The 16,788-nt window shown below is 40.7% G+C and overlaps 1 protein-coding gene across 1 annotated transcript in view; it reads left to right on the plus strand.

Annotated features, from left to right (window-relative positions):
* The window catches only part of LOC146003023 (TLE family member 5-like), a 173,365-nt gene that overhangs the window by 67,376 nt on the left and 89,201 nt on the right, over positions 1-16,788 (plus strand). Inside the window, exon 2 of the mRNA XM_083141184.1 lies at positions 15,601-15,698. Coding sequence (XP_082997310.1) covers positions 15,601-15,698 — 98 coding nt within the window. The remainder of the gene's footprint in view (positions 1-15,600; positions 15,699-16,788) is intronic.

Genomic DNA, 16,788 nt, shown 5'->3' on the forward strand with positions numbered 1-16,788 from the left:
TTGGATTATAGCTTTCTCTATTTTCCTTCTTCGCTTCCTTCAAATACGGATGAAATTAACATTAAATGCGTGAAAATCCCTGTTTCCTATATTATTATTACTTATATCGTAAGTTCATGAGACATTACTTTGAAAATTGTGCAGTTTCCTTCCCAGGAAATGGCTCCTCTGGCCTTCAACTATTCAAAAGTTTCTACCTGCTGCAGTTCATTGCAAGTTACGTATGCTATATTTACATATGCATCGCATGATGCTGTCGTCCTGTAGAGAATGACCTCCCCCGTAAACATAACAATGAAGCGTCATTTCCTTTTTGTTTTCAAACTCATTAACAGTAAATTAGACTTTTCCTCTCTCCTTTGAAACGATCACTTTTATGGCTCCCATCCCAAACCGGGTAAAAAAAAAAAAGAAAATTCCTTGCTGTAATTACATATAATTTGTGTGTTTTCGCGTCGAATCTACAGTATTGTTTTGTTCTTAAATTATAATTCATAGTTATTTGTCATGCACACACAGATACATGCATACACAGATTGAGAAAATGTGATGTGTATTTACGCCGACCTCCGTGGCGGAGTGGTTGGTCGACCTCTGTGGCGGAGGGTTAGCAGAGCGCGCTACAACGCCAGGGGTTCCGGGTTCGAGTCCCGGGTAAGACATGGGTATTTGTGTTTGTCCAGATGATAAGAAACTGAGATTGAAAAGTGTAAAATGAGGAGAAGTGTGAATGGTGGAGGATACCTCCGTGTAGGGGGTATTTCCTTAAAAAAAAAAAAAAAAAAAAGAGTGGTTAGCACAGCGCTCTACGAGGCCTAGGGTCACAGGTTCGAATCCCAGCCTAGTAATGGCTGTTTCTTTTGAATGTCCTTTTACAATCTCAACCTATCGTCGTCACTCATCCTCATGTTTGCGATTAGACAAAAGTGGCAGAAAAGCGAAGTAAAATAAACCAAATCAGTCAATCAATGATGCACACACACACACGCACATTACATATAATGGCAAAAATTAACAGCAAACATAGGAGAACAAGGGAAAAGATCTGCTTAAAAATAGTTTCCTATGGTGCAAAGAATTTGCCTTATTTAGTCATTTCTTAGTATCCCCTGTTTTCTCTCTCTCTCTCTCTTTCTCTCTCTCTCTCTCTTTCTATTTCGCTTTCTCTTTCTCTTTCTCTCTGTGTGTGTGCGTGTTTGTAGAGATTACACGCATTCTCTACCATTGTTCACTCTGTACGACAGGGATCCATTGCCTCCCAATGGCAAAGTGGTAGCGTCGTCGCCTTGTAATCACAGGGTTCCGGGTTCGATAATGGGCGAAGCGACATGGTGGTTCGGATCCCACTGTAAACTGTAGGCCCAGTTCCGATTAGCCTTTCTGTGCATAAGTGGACTTCAAAATAAACTGAAACAGACGGTCAGAATCCGTGGCACTGACTACATGGAACTTTTGGGGTGCAAGACTGACAAACACATAGACACATGTTTGTCAGTCTTGCATCCCCAAACTTATAGAAGTCGATGCGGACTGAACAGAATACGTGCAAACCACCGTATTGATATGAATAGATCTAAGACGAACCCAGCGAAAACGAAGTGGGTGAGGAGAGACTATGAAGGAGGCTGTTTTTCCACTCGTTAGTGGTGGCCGAGTTGAATGATAGTTAGCAGCATCACCTTAACTCCCAATTACCATAAAGCTTTTAAGAACCTCTGAGGGATTGTTTTCCCCGCTTTTCGAAAGTGGGAGATGACGTAGGCGCTTGTTTACTCTGGCCGCTTGTTTTAACTCAAAGTACAATGATCGCATGCAAGAATCGGGGTTAAGGGGAGTTTCCCCCCTTCTCCTTCGCTCCCCCTTCTCTGTTGAAGAAACGTGAAGCCCCTTAAGGCTCTGCGAAGTTTCGTTACTTAGCTCTTTGTTTTTGTTCTTCCGAGCATCTCGCGAGAGCTTTTTTTCTTGAAAGAATTCACAGTGCGGTGCAAAACGTGCAAAGCTGATTCTGCCAAAGTACAATCCTTGGTGTTTCGCTGTCAAGGAACACAAAGTGTGGAATCCTCCAGCACTCGATTACGTGTTGCATTACACCAGTTGGGGTAGCTACTAAGTTGCCACTATTTGGTGGCATTTTTTTTAAGTGTGTTAGTTAATCGCGACGATGGGAATCAGTGGGTTGATGAAATAGTTGGAGCGGCAGGCCTGTAGCCAGGATTTTATTTCGAGAGGGGCTCATCCCTTATCAGCACACACAGAACCCAAAACGTGTCAATTGACACATATATTTTGATTTCAATAATACGTTAACGTGCATAAATTGCAAATGATGCACCTTTCAGTGTGTCAAATTACACATAGGAATGTATTAAATGGTATTTTTACGAGATGAATTTCCGTGTGATGCACTAAAATGCATCAATTTGGGAGATCATTTCGAAGGAAAAAAAACTTTCAGCTTTTAATGCATCAATTGACACAGCTAAATGTGTAATTTTGTTATCTTCAAAATGATATTGTCTGATCTTCCAAATTGATGCATTTTAGTGCATCACACGGAACTTCATCTCATAAAAATACCATTTAATACATTCCTATGTGTATTTTGACACTAAATAGATTCTGTTAAGAAGATAGATATTTTGCCATGCAAGTTGTTAGTTGCATTACGTTACTCCTCAAACACTCCTCAACACACACACGCACACGAACATTGTGTCAACGTAACCTCGGCCTCTGGATATGCCACGTCATTGTGCGACCTGGTCACTGTCTTTTCGAGTGATTTGATTCCGGAATCGAAGCTCTATTTGGATAATTAAGCGTCGGCGGAGAGAAGGGGTTAGGGGACAGTATCCCCAGCCTCTTTACACTGTATTCGCTCAGCTCACGTTCGCTCGCGATCCGATACTGTTTACTCAGCGCGGAAAGCAGCACTCTACCTCAAACAAGCTTGGCGGAAGAGTGAGGGGAAGGGGGGAAGAACAAAAAAGAGTTGTCCCTCCATTGTTCCCCAAGTCACTCACACGCATGCTGTTGACGTGAGAGAACAGCTTCGGGTGTTGTCATCGCAGATGGAGTCTGTTTGTTGAGCTTATACAAGCTGATGCAGTGTTCCGTGGCCTTTTTTTTTTTCTTTCTTTAGCTGGAGATCGCTGACACATTGTTTGCTTATGTTCTCCGCAACGAGAAGGTGAAACGTTGTGTGCAGGAAGGAGGACGTGGACTATAAACATGTGATTCATATTACAGCCTGGCTACCTCCGCAAGTTTTAGATCGGTGTCGAGGTGATTGCTGGCTCAGCGGATGGAAGAGGCTTTTGCAGTTGCTGCTCTAAAGGCTCGTTCATATTCTGCAGCTATATTTTGCCCAGCAACATGCTTTGAGCGCTGTGACCCGGTTTACGTATAGAGCGAGTCCCTCACCTTGCTTAGCTCCTCCCATTCGTCGTACTCCGTTCTTCTGCGCATGAGCAGGAGTCTTTAAGTTCGCATTTCTGCAGCGTAGCAGGCCAGTAGTAGGCTTGCAGGCTAGTTTCCGTTAAACTTTGAACGCACGAGATAACAGTGCGAGTTTGGTGCTCGACGCAGCAGATAGAGGCTGCATTAATTTCGTAAAATCAAGAATTTTGACTTTTTCTGTACACTCAGGGCGAAAGCGGGCAATCTCATATTTTGTGTACGGTTTACACACGACAAACCACATTGATTGATTGAGTTCGTGTTTTAAGTCCACTTTATGCACAGTAAGGCTAATTGGGACGGGACCTCCATTTTAAAGTGGGATCCGAACCAACATAGTGGTGAATAAATGAATAGGCGCTTTTATGCCACTTTTGGCTGAGGATGAGTGATGATATGTTATTAATGAAGGAACACTCACAAAGAACACCCATGCCCAAAACACCTGGCGTGGCGTCGTAGCACGCTGTGCTAACCACTTCGCCGCGGAAGTGGGCACACGTTGTCTTCAGACACGCAACTGTTCCCGAAATTTTCATTCGGTTAGCTTCCAGTCACTTTGCGGCTCAATTTGCTTTTACCCGTCCTAAAATGTACTACTCTCGGATTTTATTTTTTAAAATAAAGCCGTATTAGACCAACGAGGAGAGCTGTGTTTCTGGCAGAAGATAATTTCGCTGCAGATGCTGTTGTTTACAGTCACACAAGGAAACCGATTAGAAATACAAACCTCTTGTAAAGTTTGCTGGGCATGTTACGCCCAGGTCTGCTAAGTAGCAGACAATTTTCACAGAACTTACATGATTCTCTCGGCCCTTTCATTTGAGCTAACACGTATATCGTCAGGCCAGTTGTAGTGGAGGTGAGGATACGTAATTTTTACAGGGTGTACATGAAGACTTACACGGCACTTCCAGAAATCACCTGATGATAGAACTTTACCGTTCCTCGAACCTCTAGGTGGTCCCGCATGTGTATTGCTGGCGCTCCTTGCCCGGCCCACGTTCAAAGAACTTGACACGCAACTTTGCCGACCGGAACACGGGGTTGACACAGACAATCCGGCGACGCTCTATCACGTCCTGTAATCACGTTTCGGGGTGGATACCTGCCACACGCATTCCTGCCTTTTCTTTCCACGCAGGGGAAACAATGGGAAGGACGAAACAAAAGGTTGACATGCAGGTACGTGTAAGATACAGGATGACCATAATGTTACAGAGGCACATTGTTGTCTCGACAAAGCAGGTTCATAAATATCTATATCGCGTTCTGGTGATCTCTTCCCTAACCACTGAGCTCCATTTATAATTTAAGCCGTCGAAGGACAACCTGGAAATCATATTTGAAAAGGAGTGTACAAAGGAGAAACCTTCATTTCCCTACGATATTTGTTGCTCTCTGGGGGCCATGAAATAATAATATGAAATCCACGAATCTACGTAAAGAGCTTAATTAATATGCTCATGAACACTGGCGTACGCATATTTTTTTTCCGGAGGGGGCTGGAGATGTAAAGGTGGATATTACCGCGTTCTAGAGGTTGGGCGTCGCACACTATTAACATATTTCGTAATTCCCATTTTTAACATCGTCGTTCAAAGACAAAAATGATAATGGGGAGCCATTTTAAGGTGGGATTTGTATTTACTGCTTTTATTTTCTAGAGGTATTTACAACTTTGATTTGAAAATTTAGATTTTCTCAAAATTTCTGGCCCATCTCTAGCCCCATCAGCTCCTCCCTGCGTACGCCGTTGCTGCTGAGTGGGTCTTCTTAAGGTCATTATATTATGTAGATTGTAGTCAGGGATAAATTTGCCGTTTTTAGGGACCCATTGAAAAACTTACACCATATCCTCAAAACCTTGTTCATCGTTTGTTTTAATGATTCCATGACGACGAACTGCGACATGAAATACGTTTTTAAGTAACATTCATTTTACGGATAAATACCGGTATACAAAAATGAGAAATACATATATCTGCAATATTTGTTGTGGTTCTTGATAAATACGACTTCAAACATTGCTCAAATTCACGTCCTACGTCACTGAAGTATAAACGTCCCTATTGACCTGACGTCACCTGTCATGAAGTGCTTTCTGCTCGCCCCGTAAACGTACCATGGGCCGTGAAAGCGACAGCAAAAAGTCATTAGTTACTGTGCAAGACACAAGTCACTTTCAGTGCAATCCCAGTACTAGAATTTAGCCACTCAGTAGAGGGTTTCACCATGAAACTGACAAACGCAATACTAACAACAGACAGTACCTGAACACGTGAACAGCCTTTTTATATGGAATTTTTGCAATTGTTGTAAACAGTTAAACAGATTTTAAAAGCCAATTTTTCAATGGCAACTTCTACTACCGCCGTAGAGTTATGCAACACACATAACGAGTTGAAGGGAAGAGAGTATTTCAGGATCTAGGTGTCCCATTTTTATTGCAGGTGACTGTACATTGCTATTTTGTTTTACATCCTGTGTTTTTGTAGAAGTAAGAATTGGCTGCCGATGCGGGAAGCAAACGTTGTCCTCGGCTTCGTTGGATATTTTCTGTCGATTCTCGAAATCTCGTACCACATAAAACAAAGCGAATGAAATGATTGACAATTTGTGTACCATTTCGATTGCACCCGGTTGTGCAGACATACCGGGGTCGTAAATCATTTAGAAATTGCCATATTACGTGCTCGAGTTTCTGTATCCCACAATAAATACTGAAATTGTAAATCCTTGCACTTTATGCAATAAGCGAGTTGTTTGCGTGTTGTGTGTTGCTCGACTTCAAGGATGTTTTTGATTCATTTCTGTATCGAACTATTATTGCTCGTGACTTCTTGCCGAGCTTATTCTTTTCCTCATTCATTTACATCTTTAATTAGTCAACAATAGCATGCCATGCGGAAAAGACAGCACAATAAAAAAAACTGCTCACTTGGGCAGCTTGGACTTTCACCAACATGGTTGAAGTGGTCGGATGAATAACTGCGAGGACAGCATGTTTTAATGCTGGAACAACGGTTGAGGCATTATGTGATAAAATCTAGCTGCAAATTTAAACGTTCGGAGTGCCATGAGCGTCGGAGAAGGGGGAGCGGTGCCCACCCGCTGTGCGAAAGTCGCAGAAATTATCTGATCGTGTCTGGTGTCAAGCTGCTTGAAGACTTGGAAGCAACCTAGAGCCCGCCCCGTCCTGCCATCTTGTGGAGCCAGAAGCAATCTCCCTCCAGTCAAAGCAAACACATTTTTCATGGCTGCTCGCCCGTGTGTTGGTGTGGAGAGCTAATAGATGCCACCTTATAGGTTATTAACGACGAATACGTTCAGCGCATTGACAATGGGTTGAAAAGTATATGGTTCTCTTGTGAAACTCGCATCAGGTTTCGGTAACAAACATGCCCTACTTTTGCTGAGATCGTTAATTTAAGTATTCGTTGACATTTCCATGGGAATAGTTTGGTTCCAATGCTCGCCTAAGGACAAACCTGGGTTATTATTATTGTTATTGCTATCAATATCATCTTCATGTTTCTTCCTCTTGATGTTTTGCATGTAAAATAATATGTGAATATGATGGGCGTTGTACAAGGGAAAGGGACGCTGTTGAGTTCATACATCAAAACGTCAGCAGTGGCATGTTCTAATGATTTCTATTTACTGAGAGGAATGAATCTCGCTGACAATTTCCGGAAGATTATTTGGTAAGAATAACGCTTTGCAATGCCAGGAGTTCTTTGTTCCAGTAGGCACACCAAAAGAGGGGTTGCGGGTGTCAGAATCCCTCCCCCTTGGGCTTAATTTTCATGAAAAACATAGTTTAATGTAATTATGCCACTCCATTTTCCTATCAAAAGTACTTTCTTCTTCCTACGCGTGAACCCCTTCACCGCAAACGATTCCAATTCTTTGTGTTCATCACATTTTGTCAAGGACCTGAGGTACAGTTTTGCAAAGAAGGTACATTTGCATAAATTCTGTCTAAATGGGCTTGAATATTGAAAAACGTCTCCGATGTAGTGGGATCCATAAGTATTACCGTGCAAATTGTCCATGACTATTTTCATAAATTTTTTTCTTACATCCTATCGGTTTTTAAGCGATGGATTTTTGTGTATGCTGGTGCAGAAGTCGTCAACAGCTTGTTTTGAGTTTTCGTTCAATTCTTGAAGCTCTTATTGGGTCAAATAAAGTACACGAACATGGTGATGGACAATTTGCACGGTAAATACTCATGGATCCCTCTGTACTACGTATTCCTCCTGATGAGGCACTGGCAATCAGCCGTGTATGTTGATTATTATTCTTGATAAATGTGCTTGATGCATAGAGAGAACACGCTTGTTAAAACTTAAATTAATAAATTAAAGTTGCTTGTCATTTTTTGGTTAAAAATTACTTTGCAACCTTTATTCTTTATGTTCTTAATTTTTGTGCAGTTCTGTTGTGTAATATGTGGCAGGAGTGTTAAAGGAAAAAGAAGGAATCGTTGAATATACTGTGAAATGGCCACTTTGATGTGTTGGTTGGTTTATCTTCAATACATGGAGTTCCTCGCATATGTTGTGATTTTCTCTTTCTGTAATGAAACATTTGGTTATATTAATTGGTTTCAGTGTTGTTGAACAAATGTGTACATTTTAAAAATCTTTTATTACATCTACGCAATCTTTCGTGTATTTTTTTACGACTATTATGCCATCTTGAATGCCTCACAAGACACCTTGTGTTATTTCCACGTTATTATAATGCATGGAACAGGCATACAAGAGGAGAGAGATTCCGCCCAATTGGCAGCCATGAACACCTGAGTCAAAGCGGGTGAAAGGGAAGGAAGGGGTTTGCATGTTAGGAGTGCGATGGCAACCGAAGTGATTGCCTTCGTGTTCCTCGGCTGGCGTGGTGCCTGCGTTCCGTGTTGGGGGCCTAATAACAGCTGGTTAATTGAGTGTGGCGAGACACCGGATGTTCACATGTTCCGTTGGCGCTATTGAGAGAGGGGCGGGGGCATCGAATCTCGCCGGAAGCCCAAGGTTTCAACGACGATTTTCAATGAGCCGGTTGAAAGGGGGGAGAGCAACTCGCTTGAAAAGTGGAGGTCACATGACAGGGTATTTTTTTGTGCGCACTGTGGGGAGGGGGACAGAGTGTATGCATGCAGGGGAAGGAAGCGCTTTGGAATAACCTTGCGTAAGCATGGGGATACGAGATTATGCATACGTGATACCAGGTTGATTGATTGATTGAGTCGGGTTATTTTACGTCGCTTTCTGCCATTTTGGGCTAATTGCGATGAATTGTGATGTAATGATATATATATATATATATATATATATATATATATATATATATATATATATATATATATATACACATACATACACACACACACACACACACACACACACACACACACACACGTGCCCTACAGAGGATTATAAGGACACCAAAGCCTCGTTAGTCTGCAAAATGCAGTTCAGTGTGTACTACGTGGAAGGTAGTTGAAATTTGGGTGTATTACGTTCACCCCTTACACCCCAAGTGAAAGCAGGTATTTTACGTTGTTTTTCTGCCTCGTTCCAGATTAGGCATAACCTAGAGGACTCCTATAGTATTTTTTTACCTGTTTCACGGCTTGACATACGTATTTACGTATTACGTACCTCGTTCAAAAAGAATGCAGACTGTAATAAATAATGTAAAATTATTGGGAGAAATATTCGTGTAAAGGCTTTTGTATTGATTGATAGTATATTATGTTGTATTCTTCGTTATTATCATATTCATTTTTATGGTTGATGTTTGAGGTTTTTTTTAGTTCGGTTGATTGACTTGCTTTATTTTACTTCGCTTTTTATACCACTTTTGGCTTATTTGCTAAGATGGAGATGAGTGATGACATGATGAAATTGATGAATGGACACTCGCAAATGTCCATGCCCATTCCAGGATTCGAACCCGAGACCCCTGGCGTAGTTTTTTGAGTTCGAGTTTATGCACAGTAAGGTTAGTGGAGACTTGACCTACAGTTCCATGTGGGACTCTCTTGATGAGAAACGAACCTGTCCACGAGCTTAATCCGCGAATGATCTTTTAAAGAAAGTAATCGTTCCATATTCAATGGTTTTTTCTTCTTTGGAAACTAGAAAAAGTTGCCACGCTTTTTTTTTGCATGAGAATCCTGCCGTCGAACGTGTGAATTCTACGCAGTGCCTACCTTGTATTTCTTCCTGCTTTGCGATTAGCATGCACACGTAATATTTACCTTTTTCCTCCTTCCATGTTTGTTCTTTGATGTAGCTCCCCCCTTTTCTTCCTCCGCTTTCTCTCTCTCTTTCCTTTTTATATATTTTTTTACGCGAGCGGCTGAGAATAACGCGGTTCGGCTATGCGCACCCAGGAAAGTATTATCATCCTTGCGCTGCAGCAATTTTTGAAAAATCTGATCCCCGCTCTTTGTTGTGGAATGGTGTTTACTTTGGCGGGGAATCTGCAGCGTTTCCTTTTGTCTGGCAGCCGCTTCCGCCGGCGGTTCTCTCGTTTCCCGCACGCGGTGTGAGGTTCATTTGTTTCTCCCCCATCGTGTCCCCACCAGCAGCGCCGCCAACCGGCTTCTCCCCTTCTCCAACTCTCTCTCCCTCCCCCTCCACCTCTCTCCTCGCGAGCGACGGTGATTCCAAATGTAATCCTCTAACGTGAACACGTAATTAACACTTTCCCTCGGTCCGCCACTGGGGTTATTACCCGAGAATTAGCTTTGAAGTTGAAGGAAATGTGGTGGAGGAAGAAGAAGCTCTCGCACTCTCTCTCTCTCTCTCTCTTCCTTTTCTCCTCACCCCCCCACCTCCCCCTCATACTCCCTCGGTTCGGAGAACACACTGGATCTCTGCGATGAGTGGGTTTTAGTCGGGCGCCCGTGTTGACACGACGCGCCGGAGCAGTCTGCTGGGAAGGTTTGCTTTTGGTGAATAATCAGTTTTGCCAACTTTTGACTATCCCTCTCTCTGTCTCTTACCTGCTACACCTAGTCGAAACATTTCGGCTAGACGTTAAAACTTTTCACACAGTCACTCCTCACTTGCCCTCACCAATGGGTCGATCAATATACAGCCGTCCCTATCCCATACCTCTTGGTAAAGTTGTAGTCCTGATTAAAATGCCACTTCACCTCAAAGAAAGTACCGAAAGATCGGACAAGCACGGGTCAAGTCCACGTGGAACCCAATGGATCCTCCCTCAAATCTTTCCCACCAATAGCGTCCGTTTTAGGAACTGACAATACTTGTCAAGTCCACGTGGAGTAAATGAAATGTTGCCAATTCAGTTTCTTTAGAGATTTCATAACGTGAGGTTGTTGTTATCTTTCCTAGATTGCATTATTGTGTTGTGCTATTTGTTTTTATATATATATTGTGAAGACCTTGGGAGTGGAACATCTTCGCAGTTCGTGTTAGATGTGTAAACATGCAGACAAACCGGTGCTGACTCGAAACCAGATCCGCTTCCGGTCGGTTTCCTCTCAAAGCTATGTCAAAAGATACCGAACTGGCCTTAATTAACCAAAAGTGCCAGAAAATCAAAGTAAAATAAAAATAACCTAATTCAAACAAATAAATTCCACTTCACATCCGAATGCTTGGTTGTCAAAAATAATTAGACTACATGCTGTTGCTTTCCTTTATAGATTTTGAGAAAATATCTCTTTTTCCTTTCACTTCAAATTGTTTCAACATTTCTGTACGCTAAGTGAAATCTCCCTCCAATTGCCGTAATTGATTCATTGATTGATTAGTTCATTTAGGGTCGCTACATTGTCTAATCGCAACGACGAGGATGAATGGAGATGATATGAGATGGATGAAGGGACAATCAATCACAAATACGCGGACGACGCAGCACAAGACCCACTGTTGCCAGACACCAGGAGCTAAGCTATCTGAGAAGCCTGAATCCTAGAAAGTAAAATACTGAATTAAATCTATTAGAAACTGTATGAATTTACCTGATTTCAAAGAAGAAGATAATGACGATTCTGAAGTTGGCAACCTGAATTCTTTGGAGTTGGCAACCTGGATTCTTTGGAGTTGGCAACCTGGATTCTTTGGAGTTGGCAACCTGGATTCTTTGGTGTTGGCAACCTGGATTCTTTAGAGTTGGCAACCTGGATTCTTTGGAGTTGGCAACCTGGATTCTTTGGAGTTGGCAATCTGGATTTTTATAAGTTTGCAACCTGACTACCGTTGGGATGGCAACGTGACTTCCTTGAAGACGTCAAGAATGAGCCTAGTCTTCTCCCTTCCTCCATAGCTAGTCCAGGTCTTACGCCACTTCCAGACACCACCTCGTCGGTCCTCAAAATTCAGTGCAGGGTCTACTACGTGGAAGAGAGGTTGCCATTTTAGTGTCATGAAAAAGGATCACCCCGTACACTCCCAAGAAATTGTAAGAACCGTAATTGGTTCATTGATTTGCTTTATTTTACTCCGATTTTGTTCCACTTTTGGCTAATTTGCGAAGATGGGGATGAGTGTTGATATGATGAAATTGATGAATCGACACTCGTAAACATCCATGCCCAGGCCGGGACTCCTGGCATCGTAGCGCGAAGTGCTAATCACTCCGCCACGGGGGCCGGCCAAGAACCGTAATTGATCTTGGGCAATTTTCACTGGAGTGGACTAAAAGTGCTGATTGATATGGGAACAAGGGGAAGGTGACCCCCACCGCCCTTTGTTCTAACAGCAAAGCAACCTTGCTTTTATTTGTCTGTGATCCCTGGCCCCGAGGCATGATCAGAAACGTAACCAGGAGAACTAAAGATGGCTGCTCTAAGCATATCAGAACTACGACACCCGGAAAGCAAGTAGAAAGGTCAGTTACGTTTTCATCTCGCAATAGTCATCAAGGTCGTCTATCTTTACTTGAACGTTTAGATAGTTCGTATCAACACTGACTTGCCTCTTCGAGGATTTCTCTGTTTGCATAGTATTGCACTGTTTGTAGAAACGAATCGTGTGCTGACATAATTCATACTGTAGGGCCCACAGGAAGGCATTAAAAATTCCCACAATAAATATTTAACTAAAGTGAAAATGTTAATCCTAGTTAAGAATCTGTTGTTTGCCTCAAGCAATCACTTTTATCAGTAAGCACGTTTCGTTTTTATCTTGGTGCTAATACCTTGGTTGCAACAGTCATCTACTCTACACAAAGGTTCGTTTTTTCTAAGCTTCTTCCCTCTCTCTATGACGGCCAGGGGGAGGGGGGACATTTCCCCTGCTCTCGCCTTCGCCAGACTCGGTTGAAGGTAGGAGCAGCGTGTCGGCAAATTCTTTGATAATACACAAGCGGCGAAGCAGGAAATTACAGAGCAGTGCTGCTTGTCACATTATCTTGTTGAAAGAAGCATATTTCCTAGTGCCTAGCTTTTTCTTTCTTTTTTTTTGTTCAGAAAAAGAGTGTAGGCTGGGAGAGGGGGGGAGGATGTCTCTTGGGCGTGGAGTATACTTTGTAACGATTTTGCGATCTAGTTCCTGGCCGCAAGGAAGGGGGGATAAGTTTCATTTCAAAAGATAGGCTGAAGCTAAGAAAACTAAGACAATTTCAGTTATTGTTTTAGGGAGGCTTCACACCGAAGCGACAAGCGGCACTGGCCTGTTTAGGCAGCTTTCAGACCCAGGCGACACCTGATGTTTGGGAACGAGCCAATCAACAGCAACGTTTCACGCAGCAGCGGCATACGTTCGATTGGTCCAAAACATATTTGTTTGTATCATGGACAATCCTTTGGATCTAACGTTTGGGGCTGCAGAATCGAACTTGAGGCTTAACTTTGTGTGTGTGTGGGGGGGGGGGGGGAGAATCAAAAAGGTTTGTATATAATAAAAGTAGCGCCAAAGACTACTTTGCTAAATAACTGGTGCGTTTACAAATGATAGATATTACATATTATCTTGCTCCTCAATTCCTCAGTTACCACAAACTTGTTAATTTTAATAAACCTGAATTTGAGGAAGGGGCAAGCGCCCCCTTAACCCCCGCAAAGTTACGCCTATCGTCTTTGATGACCTGTGCAAAATTCTGTAAAAACATGATAAAAATAAACACTACGTAATTTACGATCATCAATTGCACATAATTTAGTTCTCCATTGTAGAGTTTTAGGGTAATCTTTTCAGCAAACTAAAATTCTAGTTAAGAAATTCGGCAAGTAAATTTATGAACACCCTGTAACGCCCACTTTGCCAGAAACATGCACCGCGGATGAAATGTCGTTCTTTCTTTTAACGTCCGTCCGCGCTTTGTATTCGTAGCCGACGAGATTCACAGAAAAATCATATAAACGTCACGTCTGATGAAGAGCTTTTTTTTTCTCTCCCCCCTCCCCACTGTGGAGCGGTGCGAAAAGAGGGAAGCTGTTTTAATCATGGGACATCGCAGTGTTTTATCTTGAATTTCTCCCCCGAGATCATAAAACTACTCCAATCTGCAGTGCATGGAAAGCAGGTTTTTAAAAATTAAAAACGAACATGACTGCCGTGTTTTGTTCCATTAAAGAACTTGCACGAGGTTGACGCGTAACTCTTTTTTCATTGTTTTTGATGCTCGCGAGTCGAGTTTTTTTTTCTCCCCTACGTGCACAGAGGATGACGGCAGAAAAGAGAGGTGCAAATATATATAAACATACGAAATCGTCGAATTAGTACATGCATCCCTGTGGCATGTATTCGAAGCTTGCATGAAAAAAAAATCTTCCACACTAACGGTGACTCGGTTTCACCCCTCAGCACTGTATACACAGAAACACGATTTAGAAACAACATAGATTCAAGGTATCTGAGGTAGTGTGTATACCTGTGTGTTTCTAGTAATAAGTATAAATTACAATGCAAAATGGTTGCAATTTACCCTGTAGCAACTACCAAGACAAGAGTATGCCTTCTCGCCCTCCAATGGTGTCAATATGGTGCGAAACCCCACCAAAATATTCCTGCGTGAGAGTTTCTGTTTCTATTGTAACAACAAGGATAAGCAATTAGTTTTGGCTTCAAATATACTCTACTAAATAGAAAAGACACAATACTCCCTCTCCCCCCTCTCTTCTTCTCAAAAGACCATTAAGAGGTCTGGGCTGATAATATATGCACAATAAATGTAATACAGGAATGCAAGACAAATATAAGTATGAATCTAATTGATTTATATTAATAGGAAACGAAAACTAAACAAAAACTTGTGTGTAAGAAATCCACTTCCAACTATCTTCTAATTTATTGAAATTTTTTACTAGTTGATAAAGGAAGTAGTTTTCTTTACTACAAAGTACTGCAAAGTAAAAGTAACAATTGAATGTGTGTGTAAATATATAGCCTATATAAAATATTTAGTGATTTACTTTTACATGTAATAATAATAAATATGCACAAATTCATATTTTTTGTGTGTGCATATAAATTACCAGTCTTCAATGGTTTCACACTCTGGTTGTCGATATGTGTAAACAGTTTCCTATCCTTACTTCTTTGTTTTCCGAAAAACTCAATATGCTGACCAAGACAGTAATTTATTGATTTATTTATTTTTATTACTAATAGTCTGGAGGGGAGTAATGTTTGTGTTTGTGTATATATATATATCGTCTTATTTTTGTACCTTGGTGCAGAGTCTGAAGAAGACCTTGCTAGAAGATTGAAACGTTACGTTTAGTTTATTTTATAATGAAATAAATTACTGCCTTGGTCAGCATATTGAGTTTTTCATATCATGGAAACAAGGCTTAATGGTGTTATAATTTGTTTTCCGTATTAATTTATAGATTGTTCGAGACACAAATACTGTCTATGTCATTATACCCCAATATGTAAGAAAAATACTTTTATCCTTGATGTAGTACTGGTGGCCGCCGTCTTAAGAATTCGGATTTTTTGTTAATGTACTCTATCTGTAGTAATTTTTCCACTCTTGAGTACTGTTTGTACGTAAATATGAATGTACAACGGTGTTAATCTGGAAATATAACGTGAATATACATGTTTGTTTTCCTATGTAATTTTGAGTTTATGGTATGTATTTATATTGGGCACATAATCGAATAGCAGAATTGCCCACAAACACTTACATTGTTGCTTCTTCTTCCAGGGTCCCCCTCAACCAGGTCAGCCTTTCAAATTCACTGTCGGAGAATCCTGTGATCGAATTAAGGAGGAATTTAATTTTTTACAAGCACAATATCACAAGTAAGTTCACCCTCCCTTAGGTTAAGTCATGTAGGCAGTTAAACTGCACGGTTTTCCGTATTCACAATCCCCGGTTTTTGATATTAATTAACCTCAGATGAACAAGTTTTTGGCCAGTAAGTGTGGTTTACGTACAACTTCCATGAGTTATGTATTTTACTGATTAGACCAGTATTAAAAAACTGTTAAAATGTCTTGAATCACAAATGTTGTAGTTTTGAAAAAAAAATGTCAAAGTATTTACCACCATTACAATATCCCCAAAATCCGAAATAATTCAATAGCTGTTATTCAAAAGTACGTTTGTGTATTTGTAATTCAAACAGACGTTATGATCAAATTATTGGTTAGAATATGTCATCCGAATGTTTTAAGGCTGCAGATTAGTTGGTCATGTTAATTTGTAGAGTTTGAGCGTTCTGAAATTAATCTTGGTGTACAAAACTAAAGTATATTTTTTTCAATGTTTTTGCATTCCTCCTATCCTACAATCTTACTAATTTACAATTTTCTCCATACGAATAATAAATTGTGTACCTATATTTTGTGTGCAATGTCTTCCACACTTACTGACCACAAACATTAATTTTCACAAAGTCCGTGAGACTAGAATATATCATATTAGAATACAGTTTTTCACCAAAAATTTCAGTGCAATTTTCATTATATATATATATATATATATAATCGAATGAAAATATTTTGCAATGTAATGAAATAAAGGAAAGTAATGGTTATAAACAAAATTGCCAATCAAAATTTTTGAAATTATTAACGTAAACTTACTACATATGTATTGAAAAGTTATTTGCCCACTTTTGAAACCATTTTTTGGGGAAAATATGATTTGATTTGACATTTAAATAGAACTGTCAGTCACAAAGATATATGCCCATAAAATCTATACCACCATTTTCGTTGGCCTTCTATTACATACATAATGCTTTTCCACAGGATTGATTTCTACCAATATTTGTGCATTGCTTACGTTTTATTTTTCATTCTTTAACCTAAAGGTGCATAAATGAGAGTGGTTGATTAAATTTTTTGTGACATTTCTTTGTGATTGATTGGACAGTACATATTAAGC

This window comes from Lepisma saccharinum, chromosome 19 (genome assembly GCF_977018435.1).
Source record: "Lepisma saccharinum chromosome 19, izLepSacc3.1, whole genome shotgun sequence".
Classification (NCBI taxonomy): domain Eukaryota; kingdom Metazoa; phylum Arthropoda; class Insecta; order Zygentoma; family Lepismatidae; genus Lepisma; species Lepisma saccharinum.